The sequence below is a fragment of the Acanthochromis polyacanthus genome, chromosome 12, assembly GCF_021347895.1.
Source record: "Acanthochromis polyacanthus isolate Apoly-LR-REF ecotype Palm Island chromosome 12, KAUST_Apoly_ChrSc, whole genome shotgun sequence".
Classification (NCBI taxonomy): Eukaryota; Metazoa; Chordata; class Actinopteri; family Pomacentridae; genus Acanthochromis; species Acanthochromis polyacanthus.
In genome coordinates this window covers 25,253,604-25,275,361 of record NC_067124.1, presented here as the reverse complement: position 1 = coordinate 25,275,361, position 21,758 = coordinate 25,253,604, and the positions used below count along the sequence as shown (strand labels likewise).

The 21,758-nt window shown below is 40.2% G+C and overlaps 1 protein-coding gene across 1 annotated transcript in view; it reads left to right on the top strand.

The window, feature by feature from the left end:
• Positions 1 to 21,758, top strand: part of cspg5a (chondroitin sulfate proteoglycan 5a) — a 72,136-nt gene that overhangs the window by 16,409 nt on the left and 33,969 nt on the right. Inside the window, 1 exon segment of the mRNA XM_051957356.1 lies at positions 10,421 to 11,402. Within this exon segment, the coding sequence (XP_051813316.1) occupies positions 10,421 to 11,402 (982 nt within the window).

Sequence of the window (21,758 nt, the reverse complement as noted above, 5' to 3'; positions counted from 1 at the left end):
AACCAGCTGTCCATCAAAAGGTTCCTCCTCGTTAATCCAATTAAGCTAATGAGGCGCTGAAAGGGAGACAACACCACTTAACTGGAACCGAGTCCAGAGATGCTCAGTGAGGATTCTGGCAGACTGACACCACCGGTCTCATTTGATTCTGATTTCTGCGTGCGGAGGTGTGCAAACAAGAAGAAGTTTGAGTTTGCTGTGTTACTTCCTGACAGATCATGCCAGGACAGGGTAAGACTGATGACTAGATAATTTCCCTCACTCCAGACTAGCTGGAACTGTGGACTCATGGCTATTGGATGAGTCTCCATATAGTTTTATAGCAACTAAATTTCTGTTGTTTTTTGGACTGTCATTTTCATTTCTCATCAATAGTACAACTGGCTTTTTGATTACTGTACACTGCCAACACAACATCCCAACATACATTGTTTAAAAAAAAATGCATGTTTCAATTGTTATCTAACAGATTTTACCTGTTTTCTTAAATTGCAGATAATAACTAATCAGATTAAAGAAAAAGTAATCATTTTGATGTTAACCCTGAAAAAACTCTTTAAACTATAAATAATATCAAAAATGATTAAATGGTAATTTGTGTTTCCCGTAGTATGTCACTATTTAAGATGTTTCTTGTCATTTGAAAGACCATTTATGTATAAAAAGGCTTGAAAAATGGTAAACTACTTTTTAAAGCCTACTTAAAGATTTTCCCTATTTTAGATACAGATTAAAACTAGTAAAATTAAAGATTTAGTTAAAAAAAAACTTTATTTTACATGCTGACTGTGACAAAAAAAAATGCCTACATAAAAAATCAGTATCTTTATAAATCACATTTTGTTCTTTCAAAATATATGTTTGTAAATGACTCCATTTTACTGTATGTAAATCAGCTAAAATAATATTAGTTTACAGATATTTCCCATTATTCTCACAGTTTTTTACAGTTTTTGAATGTTGTAGTATTCCACTGCTTTTATTATTATTTGCATCTTCTTATTTATTTTTTTGGCATGTCGTTTAGCACCACTGCTGCCAGATTTTCATCTTTTTTGTACAGAATTTTTTTTGCAATGTACATAAACAACAAGCAGAAACAAACAAAAAATACAAGTCGGTCGATGAAATGCATCACTGATATAAACATCTTTTAGTAAAGATTGCCATTTTGTGTACATTCACATGAATTTTAGGCTTCACAGATACAAACTGCTCGAGCTCACCAGTCCAGTGACAGAGTTAAATATAGATGTACTGGCTATAATACCTGCAAATGTACTGTACACGATGAAGTTACGTAACCCCTTTAAAAAAAATGGCATTGAGAGCTGTGTTTTTCACTGCGCTCCACTTGGTGTAAAGTGTTGACCATTGAAGAAAAACTATCATGGATTAAAAAATAAATAAATGCAGCATCCTGTTTGCATCTAGGCAACAATTTACAACAAATCCCTCTTGAATCCTACAAAAAAAAAATGCACTCAAAAATGATCAATTTCATGAAAAGTGCAGTGACCGCAGTTCAGCTTACCTTAACGTGTGCTTCATCTAGGCGTGATGCTTTTAAGCGATAGTGGTGATAAACACTGAACATAAAAGCTGCCTTTTAACTTTATGGCTAAAGCAGGCTTCAGGTGATTGACAGGTGACTCACCCTCAGCTGTGGTGATTTCTTTGCTTCACCCAATCTCCACCCTTATTTGTACAAAATGGGACTTTTCTGGCTCTAAAACAACTGCCAAGAATGAGGCAATGGTAAAATACAGTCTTCATAATGTCATGTCATTGCCAGTAACCTGAGGCTGAGGCTGTCACAGAAATTATATCCATGATATTTATTTCATTATGAGGTGACAGGTCTTGATAGATCTTCACTAACGCTGACTGATTTGGTCCCACCTGCCATGAGTCCTTACAAATATTGTCTCTTAAAACCCACAACTCTGGCAGATTTCCACTTTTTACTGAAGCATCAAACTAGAGGTGGAAATTGTGAATCACTGTTCTGATTCATATTGTTTCATTTGGTTCATTTAGAAGATTGGTAATGACTGACTGCGTAATTTGCTACACTTTTTTTAAGCTAAGAAACTACACCAGTTGATAAGACTGAGGTTTTATGCAGGTTTCAACTAGTACACTACTAGTAAATTTACGTATGCAGAAACACAATAGCTCGGCAACCACTTTTTTTGTCACAGAGAAACAACATCATGATTGTTTCTGTAGATTTTTGTCTTTGAACGATCAACGTAGCCTTGTTCCCAGCAGTAAACAAACTGGATATTCTTGTTTGAGCATCCAACAAACAAGATATTGTAGATGTAAATTGCTATTTAAAGGTGTGTCGACAGTTTACTGGTAAGAAATCTAGCAGAGCATTAAATGCAGCATCCACAAATTCAATCTTTGTTTATCCCCAAGAATTGGGGTAATAATGAGAGGCTGAAATATTAAGGAAGCAGACTTTCAGTGACCCGGACAGTGTTGCAATCATAAATACATGCTAAAAAACTGCACTTTTCTACGTTCCATAGCAAAATATTTGCCTAAAATCTGGATCAAACTTAATGGTGATGCCTGCTGATTGCAGTTTTTTTAAATTCTTGAAGCATGCAAGCAACCCTGTGTGCAAACTGCAGGGACTGAATGGCACTGGAATCATCCAGCTTGCACAAACACGCACAGCGGCCTTTACTAAGCACTGCCTCTTGAACCAGGAGCATCGTGCGGTAAAATAAACTGGCCGAAGCAGCGTGAGATTTGAGGCGACTGACAATCGATAGTACAGAGTGGATAGTTGATCTGTGTGGCGTGTTTTTCCCTCAGCTACTGACAGACTGAGAGTAGAAGTCCAAGAGTCTTTCATAGACCACAACAGTATCTCCTCCTCTCTCACTTTGTCACCCTCACTCTGTCTTTTCCCCATCGCTCACGCTGTCAGCTCCTCCCTCAGATTTTCTTTCTGCCTCTTTTTGCTTTGTTTTTTTTTCTCTCTCTCTGACATGATGTGTCGCATCTCCCTGTCCCCTGTCACCATCTCTCCCCATCCCCCCCTTGTCATTATCTTCGGTTGTGTCGCAGCCATTACTGTCTGTTTTCCAGACTCTACAGTTTGTATTCATCAGGCTTGTTGCAGCAGCAGCAGGAGGAGGAGGAGGAGTTGGTTATATTGAAGGTCGACTGGTCTGCTGAGGAAATTCACCCAAACACAGTGCTCACAGTGTATCGCCATCAGATGTGTGTGGTTGACAGGAAACACAAGGGAGAGACAAAGCAAATGAAGGCAATTGTGGTTATGCGTGTGAAAGAGAGACGCTGACATTTACAGCCTGAAATCCTAATTTCCTGGTAAGCATTAAGCATTTAGTGCTTTTGTGGAGTTATTGTAAAGCCTATTTTTCAATGCGTGTGTGTGTGTGTCAACGAGAGAGAAAGCATGGTTTTGGCATATTATCCCCTGGCTGCTCAGTTGATGTGTTAAACAGCAGTGGATTGTGGGACTGCTGGAAGGATTAGCCCCAGAACAACCCCGGCTTCAAAGACACACCTCACCGCTGCTGCACCACAAAACAAAAGCTTCAATAAACTGAAGCCTTCCACCTGTTGAATGCCTTGTGGCTGAAGAGACAGCCTCACATCTAATGACGACTGGAAGAAAACGTCACTCTCATCCGTGCATTTGTCTGTGCCGGTTCATTTTGGTAAAGTATATTTTATCTTTGCTGGCATGTGATGTCCTGCAAATACTTCCAGAGCTATATGATCCTGTTTACTGGCATGTGGATTAGTGATGAGCAGTGAACGGGATCGTTTCAAAGTCCCAGATGCAGCAGCAGCAGTGTGCTCAATTTGTACACATCAGGCTGCAATCTGAAATATCACATCAGGAGTGCAATCACGCGCCTTCTAATTACACTCAGACAAATTATAAAATTCCTCACCAGGGTCTGACACAGCCGTCTGTTGTTCTCGATGCCATAAAATCTACCAGAAAACACAACAATTCTTCAATTTTAATTCCTGAATTTGTCAGCTAGCTCCACATTTGGTAATTTAATGTGTATTTGTTGTAGCCTCTGTTAAATTTTCTATATTCTCTCCATAAGCTATTATTGGCTATCACTCTGGGCCAGTCTTACCTGAGTATAACCTATATTCTCTGGCCAATAACTAACCACTAAAAAGAAGGTCCAGCAACGTCAAGAATTTGCATTAGTTTGACCATCCATTGTAATTTGACATTACTTTTATCATATTATTTACCAAAATAAATGTCAATCCTTTAATCAACATTCAGCTCTTTTTATCAACTTAAGTTTTCAAGCTTTGGTATGTTTTTCAAGAAATTGCGATAAAAAATTTTGATAGTTAAATGTGTTCATGTAGCCATGCCTGACCACAGCCTTATACAGCAATACTGGTGATATTATATGATCAAATATTTATCTTTAAATGGGCATCCTTGCTGAATTAAGATGCTGTAGAGTTCCTTTCAGGCTAGTTCTATACTGAAAATAGATTACTGTTGGATCAACTTGAAAGAATTGGTTCATTTGGTAGCATGCAAATGCATTAAATTTATCTAAATTAATGTACCATGTAAGGAATTTTAGCACCACCTGTCAACTTGAAGCTACCTTAAAGTTTCTGATTTTTCCAACTTAGGCTTTTGCTTTGCTCATATCTAAAACCTTCAACATGATTTTGTCACTAGACTTATTGTTTTATCCTTTTATTAAATGTTTTATTCTGCTTGAAAAAAACAATTGTTGAGTCGCAGAGGAAAGTTTGTGTGTCAGACTTACAATGCTATAGGAATAGTGAACTCAGTTTAAAATACAAATGCCAATTTAAAGGGACCGAGTTCAATTTCAAGTTCATAGACTTCACAAAAACAAATTGCCATCATCAAAGCAGAAAGGTAAATGAGATTCATTGTAAGCAGTACTTTTCTGCAACAACAGCTCAAGTACACTTTTATTCAGTGAACCTGCTCTTTAATTCCTATCATAAGCTCATTGTAATTAAAAAATGCTAACTCCACCAAGACACCTGTTAACTACATCCAACCATGTGTTGTCAAATTTGAAGTTTCTTCCTTTTTCTAGGACTCACCTTCATGTTCCAGTCAGTACAAGAATTCTCAACAGCATTCAGAGCTTTAATTGTGTTCATTTTGTCGTATATAAATATAAGGTAACGTTGTTTTTTCTACACCGACAAATCAGTAAAAAAGATGTTTTTACTTCTTTTTTTAACTTCTTTTTTTTTTTTTTTACTGATTTGTCGGTGTAGAAACAACGTTACCTTAGCATTCAGAGCTTTTTGTAATTCACTCTCTGATTCTGCATCATAGCAGGAACTGCATAAATAGGAGCAGAAATCTACATTCCAAGAAGTGCATACTTTTCTTTGCTACCGTCTAAAACTTTGCTGGAGGTCGCGATAAATAATCAACTTGTATCTGTGTAAATGGAGACTCACTGAGTGCTGAGGAGACATTTAGAGATTAAAATCCCAGAAGCTTAACATCAATCAGCAAAGATCCTCACAGATATCCTCGCATATGCCATTTAGAGGAGGCTGTTAACCAAAGCTCCTTACAGAACCAAGAGTGCATTTATTCACTGCATCACAGAGAAAAGTGAACCCCAACCTCTGTGACATGAATGTGTGTTAGTCCAAAACAGGACACATAAATGGGATGCAAACCCTCCTTGTAAGTGCAGATAATGAATGAGTCATGTGGCTGGGCTGAATATTAAAGCATGAGGCTGAGGGTTTTCTATCTTTTCATTTATTTAAGATAAGTAGATAAGGTTTCACTGCAGATAAATGTGTCATGAAGAGGAACCTTTTACTGAAGTGACGTCTTCAGTCCCTGTTACAGCAACCAGCAGTTAACTCAATGATGAGCTTTACTATCTTAAGTGGGGAAGGTTGTCTTTGACTGACACCATTAGTCTTAAAGTGTTTTGTTTCAAATGGGTATTCTATAAACTGAAGCAATAAGCACATAAAAATTTTACACTTTTATTCACATAATTTCTCCTCAAAAAATGTCACAATGACAAATATTGTTCATGTAGTCACAGCCTGATATAATGTGTGCCTCTTAGAAAACACACTGAGGAGCTGTACTGGGGTAGCCTAGCCGCGCTAGACCCATGCTCTGAAGACGCAAGGGTCTAGGCATGCTCGACAGGGAGGTAGGCGGGCTAAAAGGTTGTCTATCAAATCACTCTGCAGCAATTGGGTAGGTATACAACCAATCGGCGCAACGAATAGGCTCCTAGAACGCCGGAAATCAGAGGATGCGGTAGTTCGGTGAAGCCTTATTTATACAGTCAATGGGTGAAGCTCAAGTATATTACAGACATGTTAACAGAAAGATCATTCAGAGTCGGTGCTAATGGAGCTCAATGACTGTTGTCGTTTTTGTTGTCGACCCTGGCAGAGAATTAAATTCGTTGCCGTGGGTTGTCTAGCGCGGCTAGGCTAGTTGTTTTCGGTTGTTTCTGTCAGAATCGTCGCACCTCTGTCGTCACTTAGTTACGCCCACCTTCCGACTCTACACTTCATGGTGATTCGTCCGGCCAGTTTTAGGAGCATCCAACCTCGAGCCTTATGGAGAGTAACTAGACCGACCCTGGCAGAGAATTAAATTCGTTGCCGTGGGTTGTCTAGCGCGGCTAGGCTAGTACTGGGGCTAAAACTAAGCCAAAGATGGCAAGATTTAATGAAGGCGTAAATCATGCGATAAGATACTTGACTCTTTTGGTGAATGATTCTAAAGAACTCCAAAGAACATGTTTATATCATGACTACATCCTGGGTTTAGCACCACCAAAGAAGATTGTGCATTTCCTCACTGCTGTCAGCATAGACAGGAGTAGTTTATTCTTATTATACTATTTTATTTATCATTCAGTTTTGCTCTTCCCCATAATACCATGTGCCTAAAAAAAATACAGTTTTCCATTGAAAGTGTTGTGTTGAGCACCATTAGCAGCTCAATTAATCAGTAGTAGCCAAGTTAGCAGCAGAAGCTATTTTTACATGCAGATTTTAGTAACAACTCTAAATGTGAAAAGAATGTCGCTAAAGCAGGCTGGTTGCCCCATATAACATTTAGTTTTATATGTGTCTGAGTCTCTGATGTTATGCTGATTCATAAAAGTGGTGTGAGCAAGAGGAAATGATATGTTATGACCTAGATATTTGCATGTTGGCACATGCCTGTGATCGGTCATGTCCACCACATGACATGCAACTAGTTGTTGGTTGGTAATTGTCATCATTGCTGAGGCATTTTGGGAGCAGAGTTTATGCTTGTCGTTGTCACCCTTGTACACAATCGCACATGCCAAAAGTGAAGTCAGTACTGCTGACACGCAATGTGCTTTGGTGCTGTTTTGGCTGATCGCACGCTCACCAATTTTTGTGGCCTGGCATGGGTGGTTAGCGTATTTGCAAAATGAACGAGCTGGAGGCCCGAGTCTGTGAACAGGTCCATCTCAGCAGGCATCTGTGATCAATCAATATGGGGGCATAGGGATTCACAGATAGCACAGAGCTCAGTGAGCGAGATTGCCACAACAATTGCTGCTAGCAAGTTGACAAAAAATTGGAAAAAACAGCAATCCAGCACTGGGTGTCTAGATTTTTCAAGCAGAGGTGATTTATAGGCTTCCTCATTGTACTCTCTTATAGGAAGCTCATTATCATTGTCTGTGTGGGATCATTCAATGGGAATGTCTGTGGTTGTTAAGCCTAAAGGTTTAGAGTTGGCCAGTCCATTGCCCTAGCAGAGTTATTCATCTTCACTTGGAAGATTGTCTTTGTCCATCAGAAAGGTCAGAATTTGAAAGTGCGCCTTCTGAAAACCTGAGAAAGCTGATGATTTGTGGGTAATTAGGGTTCTGGAAACAAACAAAATGTCTCATGCATGATTGCATGACTGTCTCTTTAGACAATGCCTGCCAGCAGGAAAGATACATTTTAGTATCTTAAGAGATATTGTAGTTGATAATCAAAAGTTACGTGTTTTTACACCACACTGCTGGTTTCATTGTGGACTTTTACTTGAGCTTAGACTCGTCCCTCAATCAGAATGAAAGTTGTTGCAGTCGTCACTCTTGATGATCAGTCTCCTCAGTGTTGTCTCTACATATTTAGGCTTCATCTTTCCTACAGTTGTCGAGATGTTCCCTTGTCTGAGTCTCCCCAAGATCACCACCTTCCCCCCTACAGGGCACCCCCCCGAAATCCCTCCCCTTTCCAGCCCTATAATCCGTAATCCCAGCTCCTCGCCATTCAAGTACATTAGTGAATTATTCCTTTAATCCAACGGAGCGAGCGGTCACAAAGCAGCTTTTTGCATGACTCAACGAGCCGCCCTCGGATGAAGTAATCGACCGGAGGATAAGTATACAGCCAATCACGTCTCGTTTTAATTTGTTTCGCCCGCCAGACTCCTTGAGCCCACTTTGTTCATCCCGTAATGCCCAAAGAGTTTAGCATGCAAAGTCATTGTGTGGCACCGGATCACTGGTGTGTGCGGTTGGGCCTGGAAGTGTTTTTGGAAATACTGAACAGAGCCAGATTGTGATTGTACGTGTATGTTTATATTTACAGTTGAACAAACAGCAGCAGATGTTGCGTTTTCTTCTGTTATTCTCAGCTAATATTTGCAGCTTTCAGTCGATCAGGCTGCTTTTGCGAGGCGCTTTCACAGTGACTTGTTTTTCTGCTACATTTTGAATGGATACATTCAGTTTGTGCTACTGAGATTGATGTATATAAATTTAAAGGAGCAGGCCATACAAAAAAAATGGTGATGTTTTCACCACTGTGTCCCCAACCGGTTTATTTTGAACCTGTTGATGTTTGAATATTTCATTGTAATGGTTCCGATGTCATAGTTTGTGTGGGATCAGCATATTTTTTGTACTGATGGCTGCACAGAGATTCTCCAGTGGGATGTTTTCTACATGTTTTGCAAGCAATTTAATTCCTCCAGAACAGTTTAAGGGGATAGAGATGGGTGCAGGTGTTCAGTAAGCAACAGTAAGTTAGTTCAGTAGTTTGGCTGCTGGTTTGATCTGTTTATCAGCACAATTAGGAATTAATCTCATGATACTATTAAGGTTCTTCAAAACCCTAAAATCCCATCCACATTCGCTTCATCCCTTTGTGACTGACAGTTGCTAGACAACATTTCAGACTGGTTGCCGAGGTAACTCTGTTGTGTATTTTCCACCTCCAATATTGTGGAGTTAAACTGACTGGCCTATACTTCAGCAGTGACAATTCAGCCACAATTCTTTTTAACTTACACATTATGCAATTTATAGATCGAAGCCTTAACTTTTTCAAAAACCATAAATGATTTAAGTTTTTGTGAATGCAGCTCTACAATTACGGTTTCTTTGGAAACTACAATAATGAGCTGCGCCTCCATTTTGATGTGTATCTTTTGCTCTCGTTGGTAGTTGATTCAAACATGTTGCTGTAAAGGTGAGATTAGTTTGACTCGACACCTGCCCACTTCATGTCACCTCCAGTCTCTGGCTGCTGTATCACTGCCGGTCTCCTCCTCTGAGTTATGGTATCCAGACAATCTGTGTTAAATTTCTCCCAAACCTTAACATGCAAACATGATGCATGTAGTTTTAGATTGCTTATGTTACTATTTTTGATGTTTCTAGCAATTAAAAGTCCATGAATCTGCTTTGATATTTTTTTCAGTTCTTTCTTTGTGTTAGTAATCCAATGATGATTGTCTCCGCCTCCATGTAGATAAACAGGTGCTGCAAATAACTAGTTGCATCTCCCAAAGAAGCCTCCAAATTATGGGAACTATGCCCTATTTAGAATTAAGAAAGTATAATACCAGGTGTGACTTTATTTTTTTATTTCATGGATATTTTATTTATTTATTTATTTTATGGACGACTCTGGACAGGGTTCAATCAGCGTTCATATTACAATTGTTCAGAATCGGCATCACACATTATTGGTGCTACAAATCTGTCGAACGAGCTCTGCACTCCGGTAATAGGACCGTTTGATGGCTTGAAGTTTTTGCTAAGCTGATCGATACAAACCGTGTCCTTTTCCTAGAGTGAAACCATTTTCACCTCATTACATTCACTGCAGTTCCCTCGCCACTCTGTGTTTTTTTATTTGCTCTCAGTCAGGCAACAATGGGAGTTTTCATGCATCTTTGCTCAGTCTGAGTCTGACCATTAGTCCTTGAGGCTTGGGGCGGAAGGTTTGCAGTTATAACACCTTAATGCAGAGTCTGGCTGCTATAGGATACATTATAAAACCATTTTTTCTCTGAAAGCTTTAAAACAAACTCTGGCCTCCTTTTGTTTATCCTAAGAAACTTTTTTCTATGTGTTTCCAGGTAATGTTGCTGGGACCAATGCCACTGAGCCGGGCAACACGGCCAATGTCACCTTCCTGCTTAGCGAGGACGAAGGACCAGTCAAGGTGAACGAGGTCGTCGCCACAGTAACCGTGATGAGCAGCTCAGCAGCTTCTGACTCAGTCAACACTGTGACTCCAAGGGCGGGACGAATCCCACGTGCCGGCGAGGAAGAGGAGCAGAGCAGCGGCATGTTTGGTGAAACGGTGGTTCCTACGGTGGAGGAGATAGGCGTGGCTGCTCCACCCCAGCTTAGCCCTGATTCAGCTGAGACAGAGCACCTGTTGCCCAGCAACCCACGCCAACAGGAAGTTGGGGAAGGTGAGGAGGAAGAGGAGGAGGAGGAGGAGCGTCTGCCACACACTGACCCACCCTGGATCCATGCCAAGGACACTGCTGTATTTGACCTGGACCGCCTTTTCACCACCACTGCCCCGCCCTCGCCTTCCACTAACCCCTCCAGTCCTGATGTCCTCCATGTGGACTTCTTCGACCCCTCTTCTCGTGGGCGTGGCCTAGACCTAGCGCCACCTTCTCCTTCATCACTAGCTCATGAGCTGCAGGGTGGCGACGCAACCTCCTGGGCGATGCCAGAAAACTACGACTACCTTACACCCTACGAGGACGGTGTGTCCCCCACTGCTGACGAGTACACCTACAGCACCACGACCGATGCTTACGAAACTGACGAAGACCTACGACTGGCTGCTGGGCCCCCTGCTCGCTCCAGGCCTAGGATCCCTGGGTCTGGCTCCTTCAACCCTGGGGCAGCACTTCCTGGTGTGGGACCTCCAGTACCAAACGTCCCTGTGGCAGCACCTCCAGCGGACTCCCCTAACGGATGTCGTGTGGGCTACCAACTTGTAAATGGAAGTTGCCGCTCTCCCTGCGACATGCTGCCCAACTACTGCTTCAACGGAGGACAGTGCTACGTGATGGACGGCACGGAAGTTTTCTGCAGGTATGACACAGCCGAAACTCGTTTGACACAAGTCTGCATGCACAAAACAAGTCACCAAAACTTAGCAGTACACTTTGCAGGTCCTTAAAATGGGGGTAACCCTTCACCTGCATCAAAACTTACACCAAGTCATCACAACTCCTGCAAAATCTTGTACACATGCTGCAGAAATCACTGCATATTTTTCCATTTTTTCAGCGCAAGTGTTTCAACACATGTATTTTGTACACAGTCCTGAATATAGAAATATATGGCATGTCTGTATCCTAGCTATTTGTGACTATACAACAGACATGTGAATGTGGGGAGAGTCACCATTAAGCAGTCACAAATAAGGGTTCAAACAGTTATTCAAGAAAACATCACAATAAATTAACCATTTAAAAACAAAAATGCCTTTTTTTTTAGAAAATGTTCAAAGTCAAAGCATCACAGAAGCACAAAACTTCACCAGAGTTGCTCATATACTTGTATAATTAACAATAAACATATTCTGCAGCACCAGCTACGGGTTCTACAGGGCAAGACACCAGTGTGTAAATAAACACTTTTCACCTGATATGAGGCTCCATGAAACTGCTTTCTGGTTAAGAACACATGGAAAAGCTCTGTGGAAAAGTAGAAACGTGTGCCTCATGAGAATGTTTTTATGAAGAAATGTCCTCTTGTCTGCCAGGCTTTATGCTTGAGAGCCGGACTCAAGTATACAGACACACATAAACATGCTTTATAGTGTACCAATACATGAATACACACACAGAAGTTGAAATGCAAGGCTTTGTAAACACAGACAAATTCAAACACTCACATAGAACAAAATGTAAATTGTTGTTATTTCCATAACTGGCATGCACCGTCTCCAGTTCTGCCCCATTACAGTATGACCTTCCTTCCAGGCATCAGCCACAAACTGCTGTAATGACTTTCCTCAGTGCTCAATCCAATAGGTTTGCTGTGATGATGAATCTAGGTGGAGGTCAAAAGTCAGACGGATTAAGAGAATCGTTTATGAAAATATGGTGTAAGCCGAGTCCTCTGCCAATGAATCTGAAAGTCAGCAATCAGACTGAATCTGTGGATCAAAACGTCCCAATCTGCGAACTGTACACCCGAGTTCACCACATCACTGTGACGGGGTTTGGATTAGAGCTGCTGTAGATGAGTAGGAGGGGGTGATGTGTGCTTTGTCAGATAGCTTTTCTAATTTCTAATACTGCATTATTCCACTGGAAAGCACGTTGTCCATGATATGTACTGAATGGAACAAAAAGGGATCAATACCAAACTTGCATTTACAATCTGCAGTAAATATCACTCCCCGTGTGCATTCAGATACAAACTGGTTGATTCAGATTTTTTTTAATTTAAAATTTATTGTGTCTTGTGAAGATTCGTCCTCACTTCAGCTTCTACCCCCCCCCCCCCCGTCTATCAGCGTATCAGCACACATTCAGGTCGCAGAGATCAGCGTTAGCCATCTAGAAGAGAAAATACCAATCGACTTTTCACCCAGAAGGTCATTTGATGACACTTACTGTGATTCTGAAGGTCTTCTCAGTAGCATTAAGGACAGTATGGTGGCTTTTTGTTTGTATGCTGTCAATTAGCAACACACAATTTATACACTTCCAGGGACTGTTGAAAGTGATGCTGGGTAATGGGAGTTACTAACTGAAGCAGAAGTAGGTAAGTTTACACACATTTATTCACAATTAACAGAATAGAGATTTAACAGTGGCAGATCTGAGGCTGATTTTACACATATTTCCCCACAATCATAAAAATAAATGATCCAACCAATCAGTATAGGAGACACTTCCAATTAGTGAACAGCTGCACTGATTAACATGCAAATTTATGCACAGTGGTGATCGGCATCGTGACTGCAGCTGATAGAGGAAATATTTGCCAAAACTATTACTCATATTTCCCCAAACACACAGAAACACCAGGCGCATCACTGTCTGGACTTAAGCTAAAGATGTAGAATGTCTTGGAAAACATCTGAAGAGTTCAGATTTCTGAAAGTAATGAGGTCAGTGATTTATGGGTTTAGACCCCCTCCTCACAGGACACCCCCGGCCTCACGTCTCTGCCGTCTGCTCACTGTGGGCTGATTGTTTTCACCCCATGGTGTGGCTATGACCTTGATCCTTTCCAGACACCAACTGAAACAATACAGAAAGATGTTATAGTTAATTCCCCACAGCTAATTAAAGGGTCACATGTGCTGCATGTGGTCAGACTATACATTATATATTAGTGTTCAAAGAAAGTGCATCATGTAGGATTTTCACATTTCTAACCATTTATCTTGACAAATGTTGTATCATTAACAAGCATCACAGATAAGCATTAAATATGTGGCAACATTACAATTAGGCAAAGCTAACTAATGTTGTCAAAATGTTAAGAATTGTGCATTTGCAACCTTTATATAACAGTTCTAGCAAACACCAGTACAAAATGACTGCAAATCTTGCACTGTGCTTATATAACTAAAACCAACATGCCATACTGCATTATCTCTGTCAGTCTTATCTGAAGCAGTTTGACAGAAATATTACCACAAACTTTCAGAGAGTTGTTACAATTTTAAGGGTTTATGTATTCTTGTTTTAAGAACCAACATAACTATAATCTTTGCAGAGCATATTCATATTTTAATGTTGCATTTGAACGACTTCACAATGATATTAATATAGTAAATACGTATTAATGAGGTAGAATCACAATTTTCTTCAGTCACTGATCATTTTTTTAATTGAGGGGTTATAGCGGTCAACCTTTAGAGCAGCTAACTCATGTGGAATTAGAAGCTCGGCCAGGCAGAAGAATACTAGTACTAATCATTGCTAAATGCCACAATCTGGTTGGACGGGTTGCTAAGCAGACCTTTAAGGTTGAAAATGGACCAATCTGTCTATTTGTTAGACTACTATGTTTTGGCTTGTGAACAACATGCTCCTTGTGTGGAGCAATTTGTACTCAATAGAGGAGGTTACATAAAAGTGGATGATGTGGACCAGCTATGATTTCTTCATCAGTTTTAGAGTCTCTTCAGGTCTCTGCCCTCCGAGGTGAACATTGTCCAGAAGGAGTTCACTGAAGGTGATCTCAACAAAAAAAGATTTAAGGTCAGTTCATGAGCAGACAGCCGACCGACATGCACTTCTGTCGATACTGCAATAAAGGCAGAGTGTGAACTACAGGGCAGCCCGAGGCAGCTTGACTCCTCAGACATGAGCTCTGTTGAAAGCATGACTTATGAAATTTTGGGGCATCTATGAAATACTGACGATGTGCTACTTTGCTGTGCATTTCTGTTTTTACGTGTCTTCACCATCATGGATCATGCAGGAAATTAGGCTATTATTTTCATGCATGAGGAGGATTCATCACTAATTAGCTTTAGTAAAGATACATGCTGATCTTGCTGTCACTGTTGAAGTGTAATGGCACAATGCCATAAACTTCACAAGCTTTGACCCCAAGATTAGAAAAACCTGTACTGATGCCAACTGCTGTAAAACAAAACAGAAAAACAAACTTCCCCGGTGAGTCTACTCACTGAGTCACCATTATTAATTTACTAATAGTCAGCATATAGCTGTACTAATTCTACCACTATAATTACTGTAATAAACAGCCTTTCTCTCTCCCCAATGCTCTCTAGACCTCTGTTGTGCTGAATAATGCACAGCAGCAGCTAAACTGCTTATTAGCTTATTATTCATATTCTTATTAATAGAAATAATATAAACCAAAGCTAAATAAATTGCTTCATAAATGTTGTATCTGTCATCTGTGGTGCAGTTGAAATCAGAGGTATGTGTAGATGGACAATTTCCACACATGTACACTAGACAGAAATTAATTGGAAGAGAGGCTGAGGCAGACAGAATGAAAATGATAGACCCACTGGCATCATGGCCACAGGTGGAACGGGCAACAATCACAATTCAGAAAGCAAAAGCTCGAATTGGATGGAGAGAAATGATCGCCTACGCTGAATGGCATGGCACTTGATTGATTGATTGCACTAGACAGCCTGGTATCCTCCTGACTTTTTAAGAAAATGGCAAAGAACGTGGAATAATGTGCAAACATCATGACATGCATTCCATGTAGTTTTGGCCTGCAGTTGGACATCCACAGCGGGGCAGAAGATGAAATTCACACCAACCAAATCCTCCAAAGACACACCAATGAATTGGCTTTAATATTTCACTGGGACGTTATTGGATCTCCTGATAGCCGCAGCTCTACTAAAATGAGTTGATCTTCTGCAAAGTGGTGCCATTTTATTATTGGATTTAATGATATCTAGAGGTGCAGTACCGCTCCAGATTTTGTAAAATAGTAGTTTGTAGCTATTTGTTTTCATTCTGTTCACTCAGAACAGCCTACAAGAACGTTTGGACATTAGTCTTCACTTCATGCTGCATTTAATGCACTATACTGCTTTTGTTGCGTTTCTGTCTAGATGTCTAACTGCGTTTGGCTATCTTTTACTTGTACTTGATTCAATGACAATAAAGTTGCACCTAATCTAATCCCATTTTTTTATTTGCCGTGTCATTGCGCACATTGTAATAGCTATGAACAAATGCCCTCCCACAGACCTCAACCCTAATCTTAACCGTCTTGCATGTTACTTTAGCATTCTAAAATGGCATGCAAAAACATTAAAATGCACAGACATGACTCACAGAAAATGCCTGATACAGCATGCTGTTTATAAGCAATCTCATGATATGACTTTTTACAGTAGAGCTGTAGAGTGTAGTCGAAGTAGTAGTGTTGTAGTAGAGTGTACAAAAGTGAAAATATACGTTAGAATGTTATGTTCCGTTTCTTCACACTGGATCTTCAAATTGTACTATGAATGACCTAAGATAGAGGCTGCTTGTGGTCTTGCCTCTCATGTTCTGAGACACCATTCAGCGTGTAACTGTTTATTTGGCTGTCACAACATCCCAATATAGACTGAATTCATTTTCACCCGCTTAGTGTATATATTCAACTGTAGAAATTTACTAAAACCCTTAAAAAAATACTCTTCACTTTGGTAAATTCTCTGTTTGCACCTTTCATCCTGATTGTGATTTTTAACTATTTGTAAATTAGAAAGACTGAAACAATGATTGGACCTCATTAGAAAACACAGAGGAATTGATAAAATAAGTCCTGTAAGTGCTCTGCTCAGAGTATTCAGCGATCGAGCAGGAAGCAGAAATAATTACCACTGTTGCATCCAATCAACAGATTAGAAGTGTTACTGACAGGAAGGGAAATGGAGCAATGCTCGCACAGCGCTGCTGAAAACCTCTTGCTAAGCGGACAACGTGATCCAGATATTTAGGGCAGATTTTGGGTTTCAGTCAGCAGATAGTAGCACTGATGAACCTCCTGAGAGTGAGTCAGACGAGGGCTGGAGAGATACTGAGAGGCGTTTGACTGCTGGACAACAACGTAATATGGGTCAATGGAGCGCTGGCAGAGATGGTGACCAATATGTTCCTCTGTATGTGAGTGTGTGCGTAGCCATGTTTGCATGTCTAATTACACATGTGACTGAGTTTGTGTGTACATATGTGAATTTGTGTGTGCGTGTTGTGTATGTTTCTGTGTGTTCATGCAGCTGATCTGAGGCTGCTTCATACGTCACGCCAATTCAGTTACAGCGGGTGCAGTTAAACATATGACCCCATGAAATGCTGTTTACTGACCTCACACTAGCCCACCATATCTCTTTTCTACAGGCAGAAATATGTCCCCACAGAGCTGAGATGCTTGCCTTTCGCAGTTTAACTGATTACAAGTTACTGATAACTGCTTTAAAGCAAATGAACAGAGTAATAATATGAAGACATAATTTTTTACTTGAGGAACATTTTTAAAACCATACCATTGCTTAAACTGCTAGGTTGGTTATGGTACTTTATCAATAGCTAGTGTTTTGGTCACAGTTTGAAAAAGCAGATAGGTGGTCAGCAACAATACGTCCAAAAAAAGGCCCAGCAAAAAAAAAAGAAAAACAAACGATATCATTATTGATATAATTGAAGGTGCAGCTATATGTAGAAAAATGTAGTGCTTCATCTTGCCATCAGACACTGAAACTCTTGTATTTCTCTCTGCTCTCTTCATGGCCACCAGACTCCATTGACAAAATCATTAATTTTACTTTGTAGAATGTACATGTTTTTGGTCTACTGCTGCCTCAAGTGATATGTTTGTCTTTACGCTTTTTTTTTTTTTTACACATTAGTTTGGCTCCAAACTAACATGTTAGAACATCAAAACCACATGGCAGGCAATCTCCTGTGTTCTGCAAGGAAAAACTACTGTTTTTCTCAGTGAAATAACTGCTTCAGTTTCCCATAGGATAAAGGCTGTCTAATGACAAGGTAAGACAGTAAAAATATCCTAAATATAGCACACACTTAAACTGATATTGATTCTATTTTGCTAGGCCTTTTTAAGGTTGCTAAAATTTATGTTACTATAGTGACTTCACCCACAACATTTTATAGCTGAGCTTTTGTGCTGGTCTCCTTTCTGCTTTTCCAAACTGAGGTGTATCCACTGTTAGTAATCCGCTGTCTACTGATAAGTACCTCATGCAGCTCCCATTCAGAATTCTTCTAAGCTGTACCTAAATAAAAACGACTTGAAATAAATGAAAAGAGAAATAATTATGTATTTATTTGCGCAAACCTTCCACTCTTTTCTACAAACTGTACATCTGAATGCACACAGGGCTCCTACTGAACCATTACAGATGAATAATTCTCATCTTGTAGATCACCTGCTGTTAGTAGAGTGTATTTAAAGGAGCACTCCATTGACTTTACACATCAAGGCCTTGTGAAAACTGTTGGCTGCGTCTTTTCATGCAAGTGCACTGTTCAATTTCCTAGCGTCATTGCACTTTACCTCTCCTGAACAGCAGCGACTTTATCACATTTGCTCCCAACATCATCACGTCCTTGTTGCTGTTGAATGACTACTTTTGTCTGTGCAGCTTCAGCCAATCAGCTTCAGCAGCTCTATGCAGGCGATGAAATTATTGTGTTGTATTTGATGAATTTGTTGATTGTTTTCAAGCTTTAAAAGTTCTCTGCTAAGCTCTATTTGGAGACCATAAAGATGGAAAGAATGAATAATTTTATTTTAGTATTTGCTCCTCAAAGTGAATCATCACATACTGAATTATTTTCGCACTTTACGCAACGACAAACCACCTTTGTAATGTGTCCCTTCAGCATCTAAAGGCATTATTTGTATGTTTATCTCTTTCAAATTTGAGTAGCCTGCATAAAATGACCAAGGTGCGACAATAGAAAACAAGTTTTGCAAAGTGTGGCCATAGGTTTTAAAAGATGCTTCATTGCAGTTGCATGGTGTGAAGCATAGGAGCCAATGTTTTGACCCATATTAGTAAATTGCTGAAACACCCCTTGAACATGCTGTACATTTGAGCTAAAATTGAATGCAAAATCCAATTAAAGTTGCAAAAAGACATTAAAAATACTTGAAAATCACCAAAAAAGTATTTGCCCATCTTGAAGCAGCAGCGAACGGATGAGGAGCTGAGGGAAATTACACGAAAAAAAACCTGGAGTTCCTGAGAAGTTTGAGCTCAGCTGGAGACTGATCTGTCGCAGAAGCACTCTCACTGAGCTTATCTGTTCCAAGCTGAGCCACAGCACATGTCAGAAGCTGTCATCTTCGCAGCTCAAGTCACATTTCAGTGGTCAAAATCATTCAGTTGAAGCGAGACAAAATTGAGTTTGCGTTCAGTTTGAGCACCCTTTTATGACTACATTCGTTTTGTGAGATGTTAACTGTAAACCCCAGTCGGTTTGTACAAACACACTGTGATGTTTAAGCTATCTGCGGCATCTCCAACGCTGGCTCTCTTGTCCCTCTGACTGATGGAATCTGACAGTGTCGATGTCATAAATCGCTTCTTCCTCTGGAGCTGCAGGACTCAGGACCATATTCGGAGAAACAGATGAGAAAACCGAGGGAGGGAAAGAACGAGGGTGTGTGTGTGTGAGGGAACAAGAGGACAGCAGAGACGGTGTTTATGTTCTGCTTGTGATCGAAGAAGGCACAAGTGAAAGAGAAAGACAGCGAGGGAGGAAAAAACTAAAGAGTGGTCTGGAGAAAAGAGAGCAAGAAACTATCAGCAGATAAAGAAAGAAAGACAGAAATGGAGTGAGAGGTGGACAGAGAAAGAGAGAGGAGGTGGAGGAGAAACTGAGCGAGAGAGAGAGAATGAGTCAGAACCTTACAAAGCCTGCCAGTATGGAAACGAGTCGGGCGAGCCAGGTCGAGTTTACTGGTGTGTCTGTGTGTGTCTTACAGCTTGATGTAATTAAGGGAAGCTTTGAGCACCAACAGCAGTTCGTATCCATTTTAGATTTCACGATCACATCATGGAAACACGATCGAGTACACACTTAGAAGCGCACACACTCATAATAAAACCTGCACATGCACTCACACACAGGATTATTGGTGTATTAGGGATCACTTGGAAGTCAAAGAGCATGGGGTCGTGGAATCAGGCCAGAGGTCAAACACACAGGAGATTTACGGCTGCCGAGAAGGCCGGGACAAAAGAAAAAATACACGCACACGCACACACACACGTGCACAGACCCACAGTTTGTTTTTGCCAAGAGTAGTTTCATCTGACATATTCAAGCGTTGACTACACTCACACATATGCACAAATTTGTTTTTGGCTGTGTTCATTTAGCTGCAGGTTAAGTAAGTTTTGACTGTTTGGTTCGCTGTGCCAAACACATACACACACACGCACACACACACACGCAAACAAAGACACGGTCATAAGGATTTATTGATCTTTATGTGGTCGCGCTCCATTGAACCAGTTCAGACTCTTTCAGTTTGCTCTGCCTCAGTTTTTGTTAACTTCAAATTCCTTTAAATACTTTGGGCTCTGAAAGACTTGTTGAGAGGAAATCTCTACTTTTAATATGTAAAATAAGTGGAGTTATGATGTTGTTGCTATGTTTTTTTTTGCTGTCCACAAAATACAACCAGATGCACATTAAGTGTATTTGATCCCAGATGTGCCACAGAGGAGGATTTACTTAACTGTTTAAAGTTAATAGGTTTTAATGTCAGTTAAAACAATATATGAAGTCTGGAGGTCTCTAACTCCAAGGTTAAACAATGCACCTACACTATACCGGCAACCTTTACAACCTTACGGAAGTGATGATACTAAAGTGTCATTAAAGTGCTTTACTGCAATTGGTGACATTTAATTTAGTGCAAAGTGGTAAAGTACAATTTTTCACGGGCTTTGATTCATCAGCTACAAATCAAATTCCAATCTGTTCCTTAGACAAAGCCTGAAAAGGTTAGTCTGCATGCAATTGCACTATAAAAAACAACAACAGACCCATAGACTCATTTACGCATCCTCACAAAATATGTCTTGCTGGAAACATTAATGAATTTATCACAGCTGATATATTCAGCTCCGTCAAGATGGATGGAAATAATTACAACAAGAAAAAGAAATCAAGTGGAGAAACAGACTAAAACATGGTTAAAAGCACAAAATGCAAAATACAGGATTTCAATTTAAGTAAATGAATGGTACAAACACCAACGGTTACAAATTAAAATCTAGAAAGACCAAGAAAGCCATAGCATGTTTAAGGAGAGTAAAAATAATTTGCATGCAAGGGATCAAAGCTAAAGAAAAAGAACAAACAGAAATCCTCTAATCATGATGATTCCAATCAAATTAACTGAAACGAAATGAAAACCTATGCAGCACTGCATTGGTTTCCTCCCACAGTCCAACGATGTGCGTGTCAGGTTAATTGGTGATTCTAAATTGGCTGCAGGTGTGAGTGTGCACGGCAGTCTGTCTCTTTCTTTTGGCCCTGCATCTCACCCACTGTCAGCTGAGACAGACTCCAGCCCCCCGCGACCCTCTGCAAGACAAAGCAGGTATAGCTAATGGATAAACAGACAGAATACTCATGCAATTCTAGCTTTAATGCTGATCTGCTCACCAAACTTCATGGAATTCTATTAGTGGCTATAAGTGGATGTTGTCACCTGATTGCTGCAGCCCCTGTAGTCCATATCCACTTTAGTTTCCATTATTTCAGTGCATTAGGATAAATCCATGTGTCAGCCTCTAGAGGACAACCTGACCATCTCATCTTTTGAGCTAATTTGCTGTATTCCTGTCACAAGCTGAGGAGCTTTCAGTGAACACATCCCACTGGTTCTAGTAAGTGTGACAGAGGACACATCTGCAACTCAGTAATTGGTTTGAAGTTTATGGTGCTG